Source organism: Rhinoraja longicauda, chromosome 34 (assembly GCF_053455715.1).
Source record: "Rhinoraja longicauda isolate Sanriku21f chromosome 34, sRhiLon1.1, whole genome shotgun sequence".
NCBI classification, from domain to species: Eukaryota; Metazoa; Chordata; class Chondrichthyes; order Rajiformes; family Arhynchobatidae; genus Rhinoraja; species Rhinoraja longicauda.
Window position 1 is genome coordinate 279,137 of NC_135986.1, and position 14,942 is coordinate 294,078.

A 14,942-nucleotide genomic window follows, 5' to 3' on the forward strand; every position below is an offset into this window, starting at 1 on the left:
ACCTATCCATGTTCCCCACAGATGCTGCCTGACCCGCTGAGTTACTCCAGCACTCTGTGAAACGTCACCTATCCACGTTCTCCACAGATGCTGCCTGACCCGCTGAGTTACTCCAGCACTCTGTGAAACGTCACCTATCCACGTTCTCCACAGATGCTGCCTGACCCGCTGAGTTACTCCAGCACTCTGTGAAACGTCACCTATCCACGTTCTCCACAGATGCTGCCTGACCCGCTGAGTTACTCCAGCACTCTGTGAAACGTCACCTATCCATGTTCTCCACAGATGCTGCCTGACCCACTGAGTCGGTCTTGCACTTAAAGCAGGGTCTTTGTAGAATATCACAACCGCCAAGCCTAGGAATGGGCGTTGTGGCACAGTGGGTAGAACCACTACCTCACAGTGCCTGACCCCAGTTCCATCCTGATCCCAGTTCCATCCTGACCCCAGTTCCATCCTGACCATGGGTGCTGTCTGTGTGCGGAGTTTGCACGTTCTCCTCCCACATTCACAAAGGCGTGCAGGTTTGTAGGTTAATCGGCCCTCGTGTGAATTGCCCCTAGTGTGGAAGCAGTGGATGGGAAAGTGGGTTAACATCGTGGGCAGAAGAGGCTGTTTCTCCCAACTAAACGTAATCCCCTCCCGAGCTGGCTGTCCATCTCTATGCTCTCACACAACTTGCTTCAAGTTGGAATGGCCTTGGTTCAGTTTGGAACAGCACTGTTGATCGCGGCTGGTGGCTTCAAAGGTAACTAACCAATGCAAAGAACACTTGTGCCAATTCCATGTTGAGGAGACGGATTAATCCATCGAGGCAGAGCTGATGTACCTGTAACCCAGCCAGCCCCATGAGTTGGCCACTTAGTACCTTGTGTAATCTGTCACAGTACATCGGATAGGAGTGCTAACTTTGATTAATGTACTGAAACAGCTCTGGATTCTGCCTAACAATCTCTGCGATCATTTTTGTAAAATAGTTTATTGATAATTTCCATTTTCTATCATGTAATTTTTAAGAAATCTTTTCATTTCAAATATGATTTCAATAAAAGTCTGGAGAAAGGATCAAGCCTAATGTTTGAATTATAGAGTGTCGCATTGGGTGTCTTATCCACACATGTGCTCGAGGCCTAGGTTGCAGGGAGATACTGTGCTAGCACTTTATTCCACGCAGGAAGCTGAGGGGTGAAAAGACGAAATTGCGGAGCATTTGGATGGCAGTAACAGGATCGTTCCAAGTCAGCATGGATCTACGAAGGGGAAATCGTGCTTGACTAATCTACTGGAGTTTTTTGAGGATGTAACTAGGAAAATTGACCGGGGAGAGCCAGTGGATGTGGTGTACCTCGACTTTCAGAAAGCCTTCGACAAGGTTCCACATAGGAGATTAGTGGGCAAAATTAGAGCACATGGTATTGGGGGTAGGGTACTGACATGGATAGAAAATTGGTTGAGACAGAAAGCAAAGAGTGGGGATAAATGGGTCCCTTTCAGAATGGCAGGCAGTGACCAGTGGGGTACCGCAAGGCTCGGTGCTGGGACCGCAGCTATTTACAATATACATTAATGACTTGGATGAAGGGATTAAAAGTACCATTAGCAAATTTGCAGATGATACAAAGCTGGGTGGTAGTGTGAGCTGTGAGGAAGATGCTATGAGGTTGCATCTGAATGGTGTCAAGTTAGGAAAAGGGGACGTACGAGATCTGGGTGTCCTAGTGCATCAGTCACTGAAAGGAAGCATGCAGGTACAGCAGGCAGTGAAGAAAGCCAATGAATGTTGGCCTTCATAACAAGAGGAGTTGAGTATAGGAGCAAAGAGGTCCTTCTGCAGTTGTACAGGGCCCTAGTGAGACCGCACCTGGAGTACTGTGTGCAGTTTCGGTCTCCAAATTTGAGGAAGGATATTCTTGCTATTGAGGGCGTGCAGCGTAGGTTTACTAGTTTAATTCCCGGAATGGCAGGACTGTCATATGTTGAAAGACTGAAGCGGCCAGGCTTGTATACACTGGAATTTAGAAGGATGAGAGGGGATCTTATCGAAACGTATAAGATTATTAAAGGGTTGGACACGTTAGAGGCAGGAAACATGTTCCCAATGTTGGGGGAGTCCAGAACCAGGGGCCACAGTTTAAGAATAAGGGGGAGGCCATTTAGAACTGAGATGAGGAAAAACTTTTTCAGTCAGAGAGGTGTGAATCTGTGGAATTCTCTGCCTCAGAAGGCAGTGGAGGCCAAGTCTCTGAATGCATTCAAGAGAGAGCTGCTTAGAGCTCTTAAGGATAGCGGAGTCGGGGGGTATGGGGAGAAGGCAGGAACGGGGTACTGATTGAGAATGATCAGCCATGATCACATTGAATGGCGGTGCTGGCTCGAAGGGCCAAATGGCCTCCTCCTGCACCTATTGTCTATCTTATAGAGGTGTACAAAATCATGAGGAATAGATCGGGTAGATGCAGTCATTTATCCAGGGTAGGGAAATCCAGAACCAGAGGACATTGGTTTAAGGTGGGGTGGGGGGAAGGTTTAATAGGAACCTAAGGGGCTTTTCGCAGAGAGGGTGGTCAGTGTATGGAACGAGCTGCTGGAGGAGGCAAGTACTATCACCACCTTTAAGAAACATTTAGACAGAAACATGGATAGACAGATTTTGAGGGATTTGGGCCAAATGTAGGCAGGTGGTAGTGTAGATGGGGCTTGTTGGTCAGTTTGGGCGAGTTGGGCTGAATGGCGTTTCTATGCTTATATGACTATTGTCCCCATTTCTCAAGGGCAATTACTTGGTCAGAGGGGATAAACTGAGCTTGACACGGGGTGATAAGTGCTGGAGGACTAAATGATAGGGGCAGTATAATCAAGGACCAGTCTCACCCCAGTCACTCCCTCGTCTCCCCTCTCCCATCGGGCAAGAGGCACAGAAATGTGAAAACGCACACCTCCAGATTCAGGGAGTTTCTTCCCGGCTGTTATCACGCAACTGAACCGTCTTCTCACCAGCTAGAGCTGTCCTGACCTCCCATCTGCCTATCTGTACACTGTGGATAGCTTGAGTGTAATCATGTATGGTCTTTCTGCTGTTTGGTTAGCACGCCACAGTGTTTCCCTCTACCTTGGTACATGTGACAATAAACTAAGTCTCAATTTGCAGCTGTTTCTAAGAATCAGTGGTGATTTCTACAGCTAATCAAGACCTACAAAAACATAGTGTGGATCTCTGGTGCCTGAAAGCCCGATCAAGCCATCAGCCTGCAGGTGCGATGAAGTGAGTGTAGATCAGACAAAAATTAAACTGGCCGGCGTTGGAAAGGGCAATAGATTTATTGACACTAGCCACACTTCGCATGCAAGATTTTGACTTGTGCTTCTTATTACATTTGCAATCAGTTTGAACAGTCCAGGAATCATTCAAGATTAACAGTGCATTAAAGCGTAACCAGATTTTGCTTTCAATTTCAGTGTATGTATAAAAAAAGGTGTCTGCAGTGGGTAAGATCAGAGGGGTACAAAAGCGGACGGTCAGCCTGAAGCAACAGCATCATATATTGTTAGAGGTTAGGCTCTCAACAACCTCCTTAACAGCTTCTGACAAATCAAAACCTCTGTTGGTACTTGGTCTGCCTTCCAAGATAATTATTGCTGAAAGAGAAGAGAGATTAACAGTCCATTAGCAGCAAAAGACAGCACACGTTCTACTATGCAACGTCACCACTCGTCATTCAGCACAGAAACAGGTCATTTGGTTCAATTTGCCCACGCCGACTGATCTGCCCATCTACGCTCGTGTGTTGTCCCATAACCCGTTCCTACCCATATACCGTGTCTTATAGTACATACCTCAAGCAGCTCGTTCCATACACCCACCATCACGCAAGAAAAAGTTACCCCTCAAGTTCCTATTAAATCTTTCCTCTCTCACCATTAACCTGTGTCATCTGGTTCTTGATTCCCATACTCTGGGTAAAAGACTGCATTTACCCAATCTGTTCCTGCATGGGTTTATACATCTTATAAGATCGCCCCTCATCCTCCTGCACTCCTAGGTATAAAGTCCTACCCTGCTCAACCTCTCCCTGTCACTCAGACCTTCGAGTCCTGGCAATGGCCAGGTATCAGTTGGTCCCAAGGACAGATTGGGCAATCCTGCTGCTAATTTTGTGTTCCCAGAATATAGTCACCAATACCAGGATTAGAATTGGCGACATATTTAGTGTCAAATGTCTAAATATCATTTACCTCTTGCATTGTATTTCCTCTACCAGCTGATCCACATAACCACCCCATGTGCAAACCGTGCCCTAGATCCCTTTACACCTCTCCCCTCATCTTAAACCTTTGCTCCTCATGATTTGAGATGCCTGTGCACCTCAGCATCCTTCCCTCCAGGGTTAGTGGTGGGTTAGTGTCCCAGCCTATCCCACCTCCTCCTACATCAACAGCACATTTTTGGACGCCCTTTCCAGTCAAATGACAATTGTTCCCACAGCTGGCCAAGCACGGTGGCGCAGCGGGTAGAGCTGCTGCCTCGCAGCGCCAAGAGACCCGGCTTACTTCCTGACTTGAGGGTCTGTACAGAGTTTGCACGTTCTCCCCCTGACCCCACTTGGGTTTTCTCCGGGTGCTCCGGTTTCCTCCCACATCCCAGACGTGCAGGTCTAGGTTAATTGGCTTATGTAAATTGTCCCATGTGTAGGATAGTGCTAGTGTCTGGTGTTGGTGCGGACTCTATTTCAGCACTACTAAAGTCTAATGGTAGTTGATGTGGTCAGCATGGATGAGGCGAATGGCCTCCGCCTTTTGATCAGACTTTACTGGCTTTATTTTATAAGTTGAGTTTCCACACTGTGTAACAATGAACTTGAAATGAGTATAGGGCTAGAGCTGCAAATGCTATAATGCCGGAGACTAAGGATGCTCTTGTCCCAATGGTCAGAGATGGCGATGGCCCAGCACACAAACACCACCCTTTCCTCCCATCCAAAGAGCAGCCACATCCCATCAATGCCACACCACTTTAACTCCAGAATCCTTAGCTCAGCAGAAATAAATGAGCCTAAGTTTGTTTAGTTAATTTTCATGTGTACCGAGGTACAGTGAAAAGCTTTTGTTGCGTGCTAACCTGTCAGCAGAAAGACAACACATGATTATAATCGAGCCGTCCACAGTGTAGATACAGGATAACGGGAATAACGTTTAGCGCAAAATAAAGCCAGTAAAGTCTGATCAAAGATAGTGCGAGGGCCTCCAACGAGGTAGGTGGGAGGTCAGGACTGATCTCCAGTTGGTGAGAGGACGGTTCAGTTGCCTGACTAAACAAACTCTTCTTGTATTAGCAACAAATGTGATCACAGTACACTCAGTCTTCCAGCACAGAAACAGGCCCTTCGACCCAGCTCACGCAGGTGCCACCTGTGTTTCCACATTTCCCTCTAAGCCAACTCACCCAGGTCATTAAAACAGATTGAATAGCTGTGCTCAGGAATAAACGCCACCAGTCCTATCTGCAGCTTCTAAAATGAGGAACATAGAAAATAGGTGCAGGCGGAGGCCATTCGGCCCTTCGAGCCAGCATCACCATTCATTGTGATCATGGCTGATCGTCCACAATCAGTAACCCGTGCCTGCCTTCTCCCCATATCCCTTGATTCCACTAGCCCCAAGAGCTCTATCTAACTCTCTCTTAAATCCATCCAGTGATTTGGCCTCCACTGCCCTCTGAGGCAGAGAATTGCACAAATTCATAACTCTCTGGGTGAAAAAGTTCCTTCTCACCTCAGTTTTAAATGGCCTCTCCTTTATTCTAAGACTGTGTGGCCCCTGGTTCTGGACTCACCCAACATTGGGAAAAAAAATTCTGCATCTAGCTTGAGGAGTCCTTTTAGAATTTTATATGTTTCTATAAGTTCCCCTCTCATCCTTCTAAACTCCAGTCTTTCTAAACAAGCCTAGTCTTTTCAATCTTTCCCCATATGACAGTCCCACCATCCCAGGGATCAATCTCGTGAACCTACGCTGCACTGCCTCAATTACAAGGATGTCCTTCCTCAAATTAGGAGACCAAAACTGTACACAATACTCCAGATGTGGTCTTACCAGGGCCCTATACAACTGCAGAAGAACCTCTTTACTCCTATACTGAAATCCTCTTGTTATGAAGGCCAACATGCCATTAGCTTTCTTCGCTGCCTGCTGTACCTGCACAACAACTTTCAGTGACTGGTGTACAAGGACACCCTGGTCTCGCTGCACCTCCCCCTTACCTAACCTAACACCATTGAGACCACCCCATCCCCGGGTACTTTCCCCTGCAACCGTACGAGATGCAACACCTGTCCCTTTACCTCCCCCCTCAACTTCATCCAAGGACCCAAACAGTCTTTCCAGGTGAGACAAAGGTTCACCTGCACCTCCTCCAACCTCATCTATTGCATCCTCTGCTCCAGATGTCAACTTATTTACATCGGCGAAACCAAACGCAGGCTCGGCGATCGCTTCACTCAACACCTGCGCTCAGTCCGCATTAACTAACCTGATCTCCCGGTGGCCGAGCACTTCAACTCCCCCTCCCATTCCCAGTCTGACCTTTCTGTCATGGGCCTCCTCCAGTGCCATAGTGAGTCCCACTGGAAATTGGAGCAACAGCACCTCATATTTCGCCTGGGCAGCTTGCAGCCTAGTGGTATGAACGTTGACTTCTCCAACTTTAGATAGTTCCTCTGTCCCTCTCTTCCCCTCCCCCTTCCCAGATCTCCCACTGTCTTCCTGTCTCCACCTATATCCTTCCTTTGTCCCGCCCCCCTGACATCAGTCTGAAGAAGGGTCTCGACCCGAAACGTCGCCCATTCCTTCTCTCCTGAGATGCTGCCTGACCTGCTGAGTTACTCCAGCATTTTGTGAATAAATACCATTGAGATAATAATCAGCCTCCTTGTTTTTGCCACCAAAGTGGATAACCTCCCATTTATCTATATTATACTGCATCTGCCACGCATCTGCCCACTCACTCAACCTGTTCAGGTCACCCTGCAACCTCCTAACATCCTCTTCACAGTTTACACTGCCACCCAGCTTTGTGTCATCTGCAAAATTTGCTAGTGTTGCTTCTAATTCCCTCTTCCAAATCATTAATATATATGGTAAATAGTTGCGGCCCCAACACCGAGCCTAGCGGCACTCCACTCTCCACCATTCTGAAAAGGACCTGTTTACTCCTACTCTTTGATTCCTGTCTGCCAACCAATTTTCTATCCATGTCAACACCCTACCCCCAATACCATGTGCTCTAATCTTACTCACCAATCTCAGATCTGCAGATGCTGGTTTACACAAAATAACACAGAGTGCTGGAGTAACTCAGGTCAGGCAGCATCTTTGGAGAACATGGATAGGTGATGGAAGAAGGATCCGACCCCAAACGTCACCTATCCATGTTCTCCACAGATGCTGCCTGACCCGCTGAGTTACTCCAGCACTCTGTGAAACGTCACCTATCCATGTTCTCCACAGATGCTGCCTGACCCGCTGAGTTACTCCAGCACTCTGTGTCCTAACTCAAACCATTCGCCATGCTTTTTGCTATCACATCCTCTATGTTTGCACCCTCACTGCTACAACAACTTGAGTAGAGAAATTAGGTCATGTTTCAGTTACACAAAACGTTGGTGAGGCCATATTTCCGATAGTGTGTTTAGTTTTGAGCACCATGTTATTGGAAAGACTTTGTCAAGCTTGAATGGGTTCAAAGAAGAATATTGCTATTGGGAGAAGTTGAGCAGGATAGGACTTTATTCCTTGGAGCATAGGATGAGGGGTGGTCTTATAGAGGTGCACAGAATCACGAGAAGAATAGATCAGGTAAATGCAGTCTTTTATCCAGAGTAGTGGAATCGAGAACCAGAGGACCCAGGTTTAAGGCGAGGGGGAAAGATTAATGGAAAACCCAAGAGGTGGTTGTTTTTATTTTTTTTACACACACACACACACAAAGGGACGTGGGTGCATGGAATAAGCTGCCGGAAGAGGTAGTTGAGGTAACGACTATAGCATCGTTTAAAAAACACTTGGACAGGCAGATAGGACATGGTTTAGAGGGATATGGGCCAAAAGCAGGCAGGTGGGACTAGTATAGATGGGGCATGTTGGTCAGTGTGGGAAAGTTGGGCAAATGGGCCCGTTTCCAATCTGTGTGACTATTACCTGTGGTGTCATTTGTGCCACTTTTCAAAAGACATTTATTAAACGTCATTCATTCAGCTTGTTTAGATTCTGCAAATAGTCACACAGGAGCCACATCTGCAGACGTTCAGCCATCCTGAACTGCAGGACCCTCTACCTCCTAATTAACACTCCTCCACCCACTCAACCCTTCCTGCAAGCAAGGGCTTCACTGTAAGCAGAAAGGTTTGGAGGGATATGGGCGAAATACAGTCAGGTGGGACAGGGGGCATCTTGGTTAGGCCAAAGGGCTAGAAACAAAGAACCAGTGTGAATGACATGCCACCCAAGCCAGACCACTGTGTGATGGTCACAAGAGTGGATCTGCAAACATGCATGACAATTGCCCCACTCTAACATTTCTACTTCCAACAGCAACATCTCTTACTTTAAGCATATCTGTATACTGCGGATGGCTCGATTGTAATCTAGTCTTTCCACTGACTGGATAGCAGGCAACAAAAAAGCTTTTCATTGACAATAAACGCACGCAAAGCAGGTGATTGGTGCGGACCCAGTGGGCCAAAAGGCTTGTTTGCATGCTGAATCTCTAAACCAAACACCCTCCCATTACTGCTGCTAGACACGAGTGCTCTCAGCATCTAGTGTAAAACTTACCAGTGGTTGAACGTCTAGCTATTAAAGTGCACTTTTCCGCTGTTTTCGTTTTTTCCTTTAAAACCATATCGCCTCCTACCAGAAACTCATCTTTTATTACGGTATACCTCCTTTCTCCCAATGTTAATCCGCTCGAAAGCATTGAAATTCGATCTTCACTCAGAATAGCTTCAATTTCCTTATTCTGTAACACAAAAACAAGCAGTCAATAGTTGGAATTTTGTTGTTTTGGGACATATTTTAGATTTAGTTTAGATTCAGCGTGGAAACAGGCCCTTCGGCCCAACGAGTCCGCACCAACCAGCGATCCCCGCACATTAACACTATCCTACACACACTAGGAATCATTTGCAATTTTACCAAGCCAATTAACCTACAAACTTGTACATCTTTAGAGTTTGGGAGGGAACCAGAGAAAACCTACGCGGTCACAGGAAGAACGTACAAACTCCGTTCAGACAGCACCCGTGGTACAGATGGAGGTCGGGTACGTGGCACTGTAAGGCAGCAGCTCTACCACTGTGCTGCCACAGGTGAAGGGAGGCTCTCTGTTGGCCATCCTATTCAAGTTTACCTCATGAAAACATCTACTCAGTCATCTCTGCTCAGCATCCTCACCAAACGCACACACCCAGCAGCAAACGCGGTCTGTGGCTGTAGTCCCTGCTTAACAGCGATGCAGACCACACCTTTGCCCTCCGCTCCACCCCTCACACGTACACCAGCCCTCTGCACCACACCACCCCAGTTTTAGTTTAGAGATACAGCTTGGAAACTGGCTGTTCTGCCCATCGGGTCCATGCTGACCACTGATCTCCCCTTACACTGGCCCGGTGCCCCACACACTAAGAGCAATGTACAGAAGCCAATTAACTGAGAACCTGCACGTCTTTGGAACTTGGGAGAAAATCCAGGTGGCCACAGGAACGTGGAAACTCCACGCAGACAGCAGCCGTGGTAAGGATCGAACACGAGTCTCTATCTCTCCCATTCCCCAGCAACGGAGAATCTTTCACTCTCCCGTTTCCCAGTTGTGTTTTGAAAGTCACTCAGCAAGGTACTTCATGTTAACCACAGTAAAGTTCCAGATATTTTTTTTATTGTCCTTTTTCAAGATCTTGCAAATTTCATGCAAAACACACAGTTCCCCAGGTCATTTGTTCATGCAAACTTACGCCCAACTCACACTCAAGAACTTCCTAAACTTTAACTTGATGTAACCCCACCTCCACTTGCCATTCACCACACCTCTGTCCACTTCATCCCACAGCATTCCTACATCACTCATCTTGACAGCTGAGTAGGGTGTCACCAAATACACATCATTCACACACCCAGCAGTCATCGTTACAACAGAAGTGGTGCAGCGGTAGAGTAACTGGCTTACAGCGCCAGAGACCCGGGTCCAATCCTGACTACAGCTACTGTCTGTACAGAGTTTGTATGTTCTCCCTGTGACCACATGGGCTTTCTTCGGGGCTCCGGTTTACTCCCACATTCCAAAGATGTTAATTGGCTTTGGTAAAGTTTGTAAATTGTTCCTAGTGTGTAGGATAGTGTTAGTGTAGGGGGATCGCTGGTTGGTGGGACTCAGTGGGACAAAGGGTCTGCTTCTGCGCTGTATCTCTAAACTAAACTAAAGAATAACTAGCAACAGTCAGTGCACCTGCTTCCAATCTAGATCCTGTCCAACACACAACAATTCTGATCACCAGCTGCTCTTTAAGGCCCATAATTAAAGGGTGAAGTGTTAGGTCCCCACATCTGGACAAAAGAGCTGCTCTGGTGCAGAGCCAGCCAGATATTTGCCCCCTTTTGTTTACCCAGCGATTCTGTGAACAAGCCTGGCTGGGAATGTGATCATATGAGCAGTTGCCACACCTTGACCTGACAAACTACAGTAGTCCAGCTCTTCCATTCAGTCACGGGTTAGACTGCCGACCAAATTCATTGAGACTGCGAACAAAATCAAGAGGCAAAGAAAACGATCGTTTAGCTTTGCCTCCAACAAAACCCCAAATAAACTTGGTGATAAAACACAGAGAGAAACGGAGGCAAGAATCCAAGGAGGACGGGGAGGGGCCAAGAGTTGCACAAGACTTTCCAACCAAGTATCTCTTTGCTCTCACAATGACTGGAATTAAGTAACCAGGGATACAAGTTGAAAACTACCACCCTTCAGGGTCTCGACCCAAAACGTCACCCATTCCTTCTCTCCCGAGATGCTGCCTGACCTGCTGAGTTACTCCAGCATTTTGTGAATAAACCACCCTTCCCTGTCTCCACGGCCCTCATTGTTCATCAGGCCTGCAGATTTGAGGCTGCAACCGAGAGAACCAAGTTCTAAACTTTTACCACAAATGCCCATTAATGTTGCAAGCAGTCCCTTTGCTGCAGTGTGGTGTGGTGGGGTGTGGTGGGGTGGGGTGGGTAACGGTGTAACATTCAGATAAGTGAGAGAGGTGTTGCATTTTGATACGTCCAAACAGGGCAGGACTTGCACACTACATGTTAGAGCCTTCATGAGAGTTGACAAGAATGTTATCAGGTTTGGATATGCCAAGTCCAGGCAAACAGGGGTAGCTCAGTTGCACAAATGTAACTGCACAGCCAAAGGGCCCATTTACAAGCTGCAAGCTCTTGTCTGTTAAATAGAACAGTACAGCATAGAAACAGGCCTTTCCACCCACAATGGCTGTGCCAAGTGTACTGCCTCTCCCCGTAGATGAAACCCTCTAATCCAGGAATCGTTCTAATCTGAAGGGTCCCGACAGTTTTTTTAGAACTGAGATGAGGAAAAACTTTTTTTAGAACTGAGAAGTGGAAAAACTTTTTCAGTCAGAGAGTTGTGAATCTGTGGAATTCTCTGCCTCAGAAGGCAATGGAGGCCAATTCTCTGAATGCATTCAAGAGAGAGCTGGATAGAGCTCTTAAGGATAGCGGAGTCAGGGGGTACGGGGAGAAGGCAGGAACGGGGAACTGATTGAGAATGATCAGCCATGATCACATTGAATGGCGGTGCGTACAGGCTCGAAGGGCCGAATGGCCTCCTCCTGCACCTATTGTCTATTGACACAAAACGTCACCCATCCATTTTCTCCAGAGATGCTGCCTGACCGACTGAGTTACTCCTAGTAAACTTGTTCTACATCTACTCCAAAGTAGGGGGGGGGGGTGGGGGTGAGGGGGGATGGGTGGGGGTAGGGACACCAATGCTCACGGTGATCTTGGCGCAGTTGGAGTCGGGGGTGAGTAAGGGGGGTGGGTGGGGTAGGGGTGAGGTAAGTGAGGGGGGGGGGGGTAAGGGATGGGGGGGTAGGGGGGAGAATGTAGGGGGGTGGGGATGAGGGGGGGGGACCAATGCTCACGGTGATCTTGGCGCAGTTGGAGTCGGGGGTGAGTGAGGGGGGTGGGTGGGGTAGGGGTGAGGTAAGTGAGGGGGGGGGGTAAGGGATGGGGGGGTAGGGGGGAGAATGTAGGGGGGGTGGGGATGAGGCGGGGGGACCAATGCTCACGGTGATCTTGGCGCAGTTGGAGTCGGTGGGGATGGGGGTGGGTGTGTAGGGATGAGGGCGGGGGTGTGTGAGGGGGGGTGGGGGTGAGAGTGTAGAAGGGGGGGGTAGGGGTGAGTGAGGGGGGGGTGGGGATGAGGGACCAATGCTCACGGTGATCTTGGCGCTGTTGGATTCGGGGGTGAGTGAGTGTGGGGGGGATGGGGGTGAGTGTAGGGGGGGGGATGAGCGAGGGGGGTAGGGATGAGGGGGGTGAGTGAAGGGGGGGTGGGGATGAGGGGGGGGAGTGAGGGGGGGTGGGGATGAGGGGGGGACCAATGCTCACGGTGATCTTGGCGCAGTTGGAGTCGGGGGTGAGTGAGTGAGGGGGGGGGTGAGGGATGGGGGAGAGTGTAGAGGGGGGGGTGAGTGAGGGGAGGATGGGGGGTGAGTGAGGGGAGGATGGGGGGTGAGTGAGGGGGGGATGGGGGGTGAGTGAGGGGAGGGGGGGGTGAGGGGGGTAGGTGAGGATGAGGGGGGTGAATGTAGGGAGGGGGTGGGGATGGGGGGGAGGGGGAGGGATAGTGTAGAGGGGGGGTGAGTGAGGGGGGGTGGGGATGAGGATGGGGGGTGAGTGAGGGGGGGGAGGGATGGGGGAGAGTGTAGAGGGGGGGGTGAGTGAGGGGGGGTGGGGATGGGGGGTGAGAGTAGGGAGGGGGGTGGGGATGAGTGAGGGGGGGGTGAGTGAGGGGGGGACCAATGCTCACGGTGATCTTGGCGCAGTTGGAGTCGGGGGTGAGTGAGTGTAGGGGGGGTGGTGATGAGGGGGGGGTGTAGAGGGGGGGGATGGGTGTAGTGTGAGTGAGGGGGGGTGGGGTGGGGACCAATGCTCACGGTGATCTTGGCGCAGTTGGAGTCGGGGATGGGTGTAGGGGGGGGTGAGTGAGGGGGGGGTGTGGGGATGGGTGTAGGGGGGGGGTAGGGGGATGAGGGGGGGGATGGGTGTAGGGGGGGGTGAGTGAGGGGGGGGTGTGGGCGTAGGGGGGGTGAGTGAGAGGGGGGGGTAGAGGGGATGAGGGGGGGGATGGGTGTAGGGGGGGGGTGAGTGAGGGGGGGGGTGTGGGGATGAGGGGGGGGATGGGTGTAGGGGGGGGTGTAGAGGGGGGGGGTGTGGGGATGAGGGGGGGGTGTGTAGAGGGGGGGGGGGACCAATGCTCACGGTGATCTTGGCGCAGTTGGAGTCGGGGGTGAGTGAGTGAGGGGGGGTGTGGGGATAGGGGGGGGTGAGTGAGGGGGGGTGTAGAGGGGGGGGTGTAGAGGGGGGGGGGGACCAATACTCACGGTGATCTTGGCGCAGTTGGAGTCGGGGGTGAGTGAGGGGGGGGGGGGGGTGTAGAGGGGGGGGTGGGGGTGAGTGGGGGGGGGGGGGGTGTGTAGATGAGGGGGGGGGTGTAGAGGGGGGGGGGGGTGTAGAGGGGGGGGGGACCAATACTCACGGTGATCTTGGCGCAGTTGGAGTCGGGGGTGAGTGAGGGGGGGGGGGGGGGGGGGTGTAGAGGGGGGGGGTGAGTGAGGGGGGGGGGGGTGTAGAGGGGGGGGGTGAGTGGGGGGGGGGGTGTAGAGGGGGGGGGGTGAGTGAGGGGGGGGGTGGGGGTGAGGGGGGGGTGGGGGTGAGGGGGGGGTGGGGGTGAGGGGGGGGGTGTAGAGGGGGGGGGGACCAATACTCACGGTGATCTTGGCGCAGTTGGAGTCGGGGGTGAGTGAGGGGGGGGTGAGTGAGGGGGGGGGGGGGGGGGGTGTAGAGGGGGGGGGGGTGTAGAGGGGGGGGGGACCAATACTCACGGTGATCTTGGCGCAGTTGGAGTCGGGGGTGAGTGAGGGGGGGGGGGGGGGATGGGTGTAGAGGGGGGGGGTGAGTGGGGGGGGGGTGTAGAGGGGGGGGGGTGAGTGGGGGGGGGGTGTATGTGAGGGGGGGGTGTAGGGGGGGGGGGGTGTAGAGGGGGGGGGGGGTGTAGAGGGGGGGGGGCAATGCTCACGGTGATCTTGGCGCAGTTGGAGTCGGGAGTGACGGCCCAGACGGACACGGGTTTGGTGCCGGCGATCAGGCCGCCCTGCGAATCACTTTTGCCCAACATGAAGTCAATGTGGGCGATCCAACCGGCCATGGCGGCGAGGAGAAGGGGGCTAGACTGAGCAGGCTGGGCCGAGCGGCGAGGACGGGCTAGACGACGACGACGACGACTCGAGCGGCGGCGGCGACTCCCGACTGGCGGCTCCGGGCGCGGCCGCGCCCTCTTATAAGCGGCGCCTCACCTCCCCCCCAACCCCGTATCCCTGCGCCGCCCCTCCCCCTCAACCCCCACGACGCCCCCTATCCGCACAACACCCTCCACCCTCCACCCCCTCCCTTCCCTCACCACCACCCTCCCAGCCAGCGCACTATTTCCACAGCGTGGACTCGCACACTCTGCGGTGGGGGGGGGGGGGGGGAACAGTCCGCGACAACTTTTTTTCGCTGTAAAGTTCCTGTTTGTTTCGCCTTAAAAGGGAATTTGAGTTTTTTTAAAACTTCCTCCAACTTTATAAAAGTGCAAATTGTAATAAAAAATTTAAAAAAAAAGA

General features: G+C 51.3%; 1 protein-coding gene across 1 annotated transcript; it reads right to left on the reverse strand.

Annotated features, from left to right (window-relative positions):
• Positions 1-3,285: 3,285 nt before the first annotated feature.
• On the reverse strand, positions 3,286-14,598 carry LOC144609246 (profilin-1-like). The gene is made up of 3 exons (XM_078427669.1): positions 14,357-14,598; positions 8,830-9,013; positions 3,286-3,636 (listed from the first exon to the last, which is right to left on the reverse strand). The coding sequence occupies exons 1-3, from the start codon at positions 14,483-14,485 to the stop codon at positions 3,536-3,538; spliced, it is 414 nt and encodes a 137-aa protein (XP_078283795.1). The 5' UTR covers positions 14,486-14,598; the 3' UTR covers positions 3,286-3,535.
• Between the last annotated feature and the right edge of the window lie 344 nt (positions 14,599-14,942).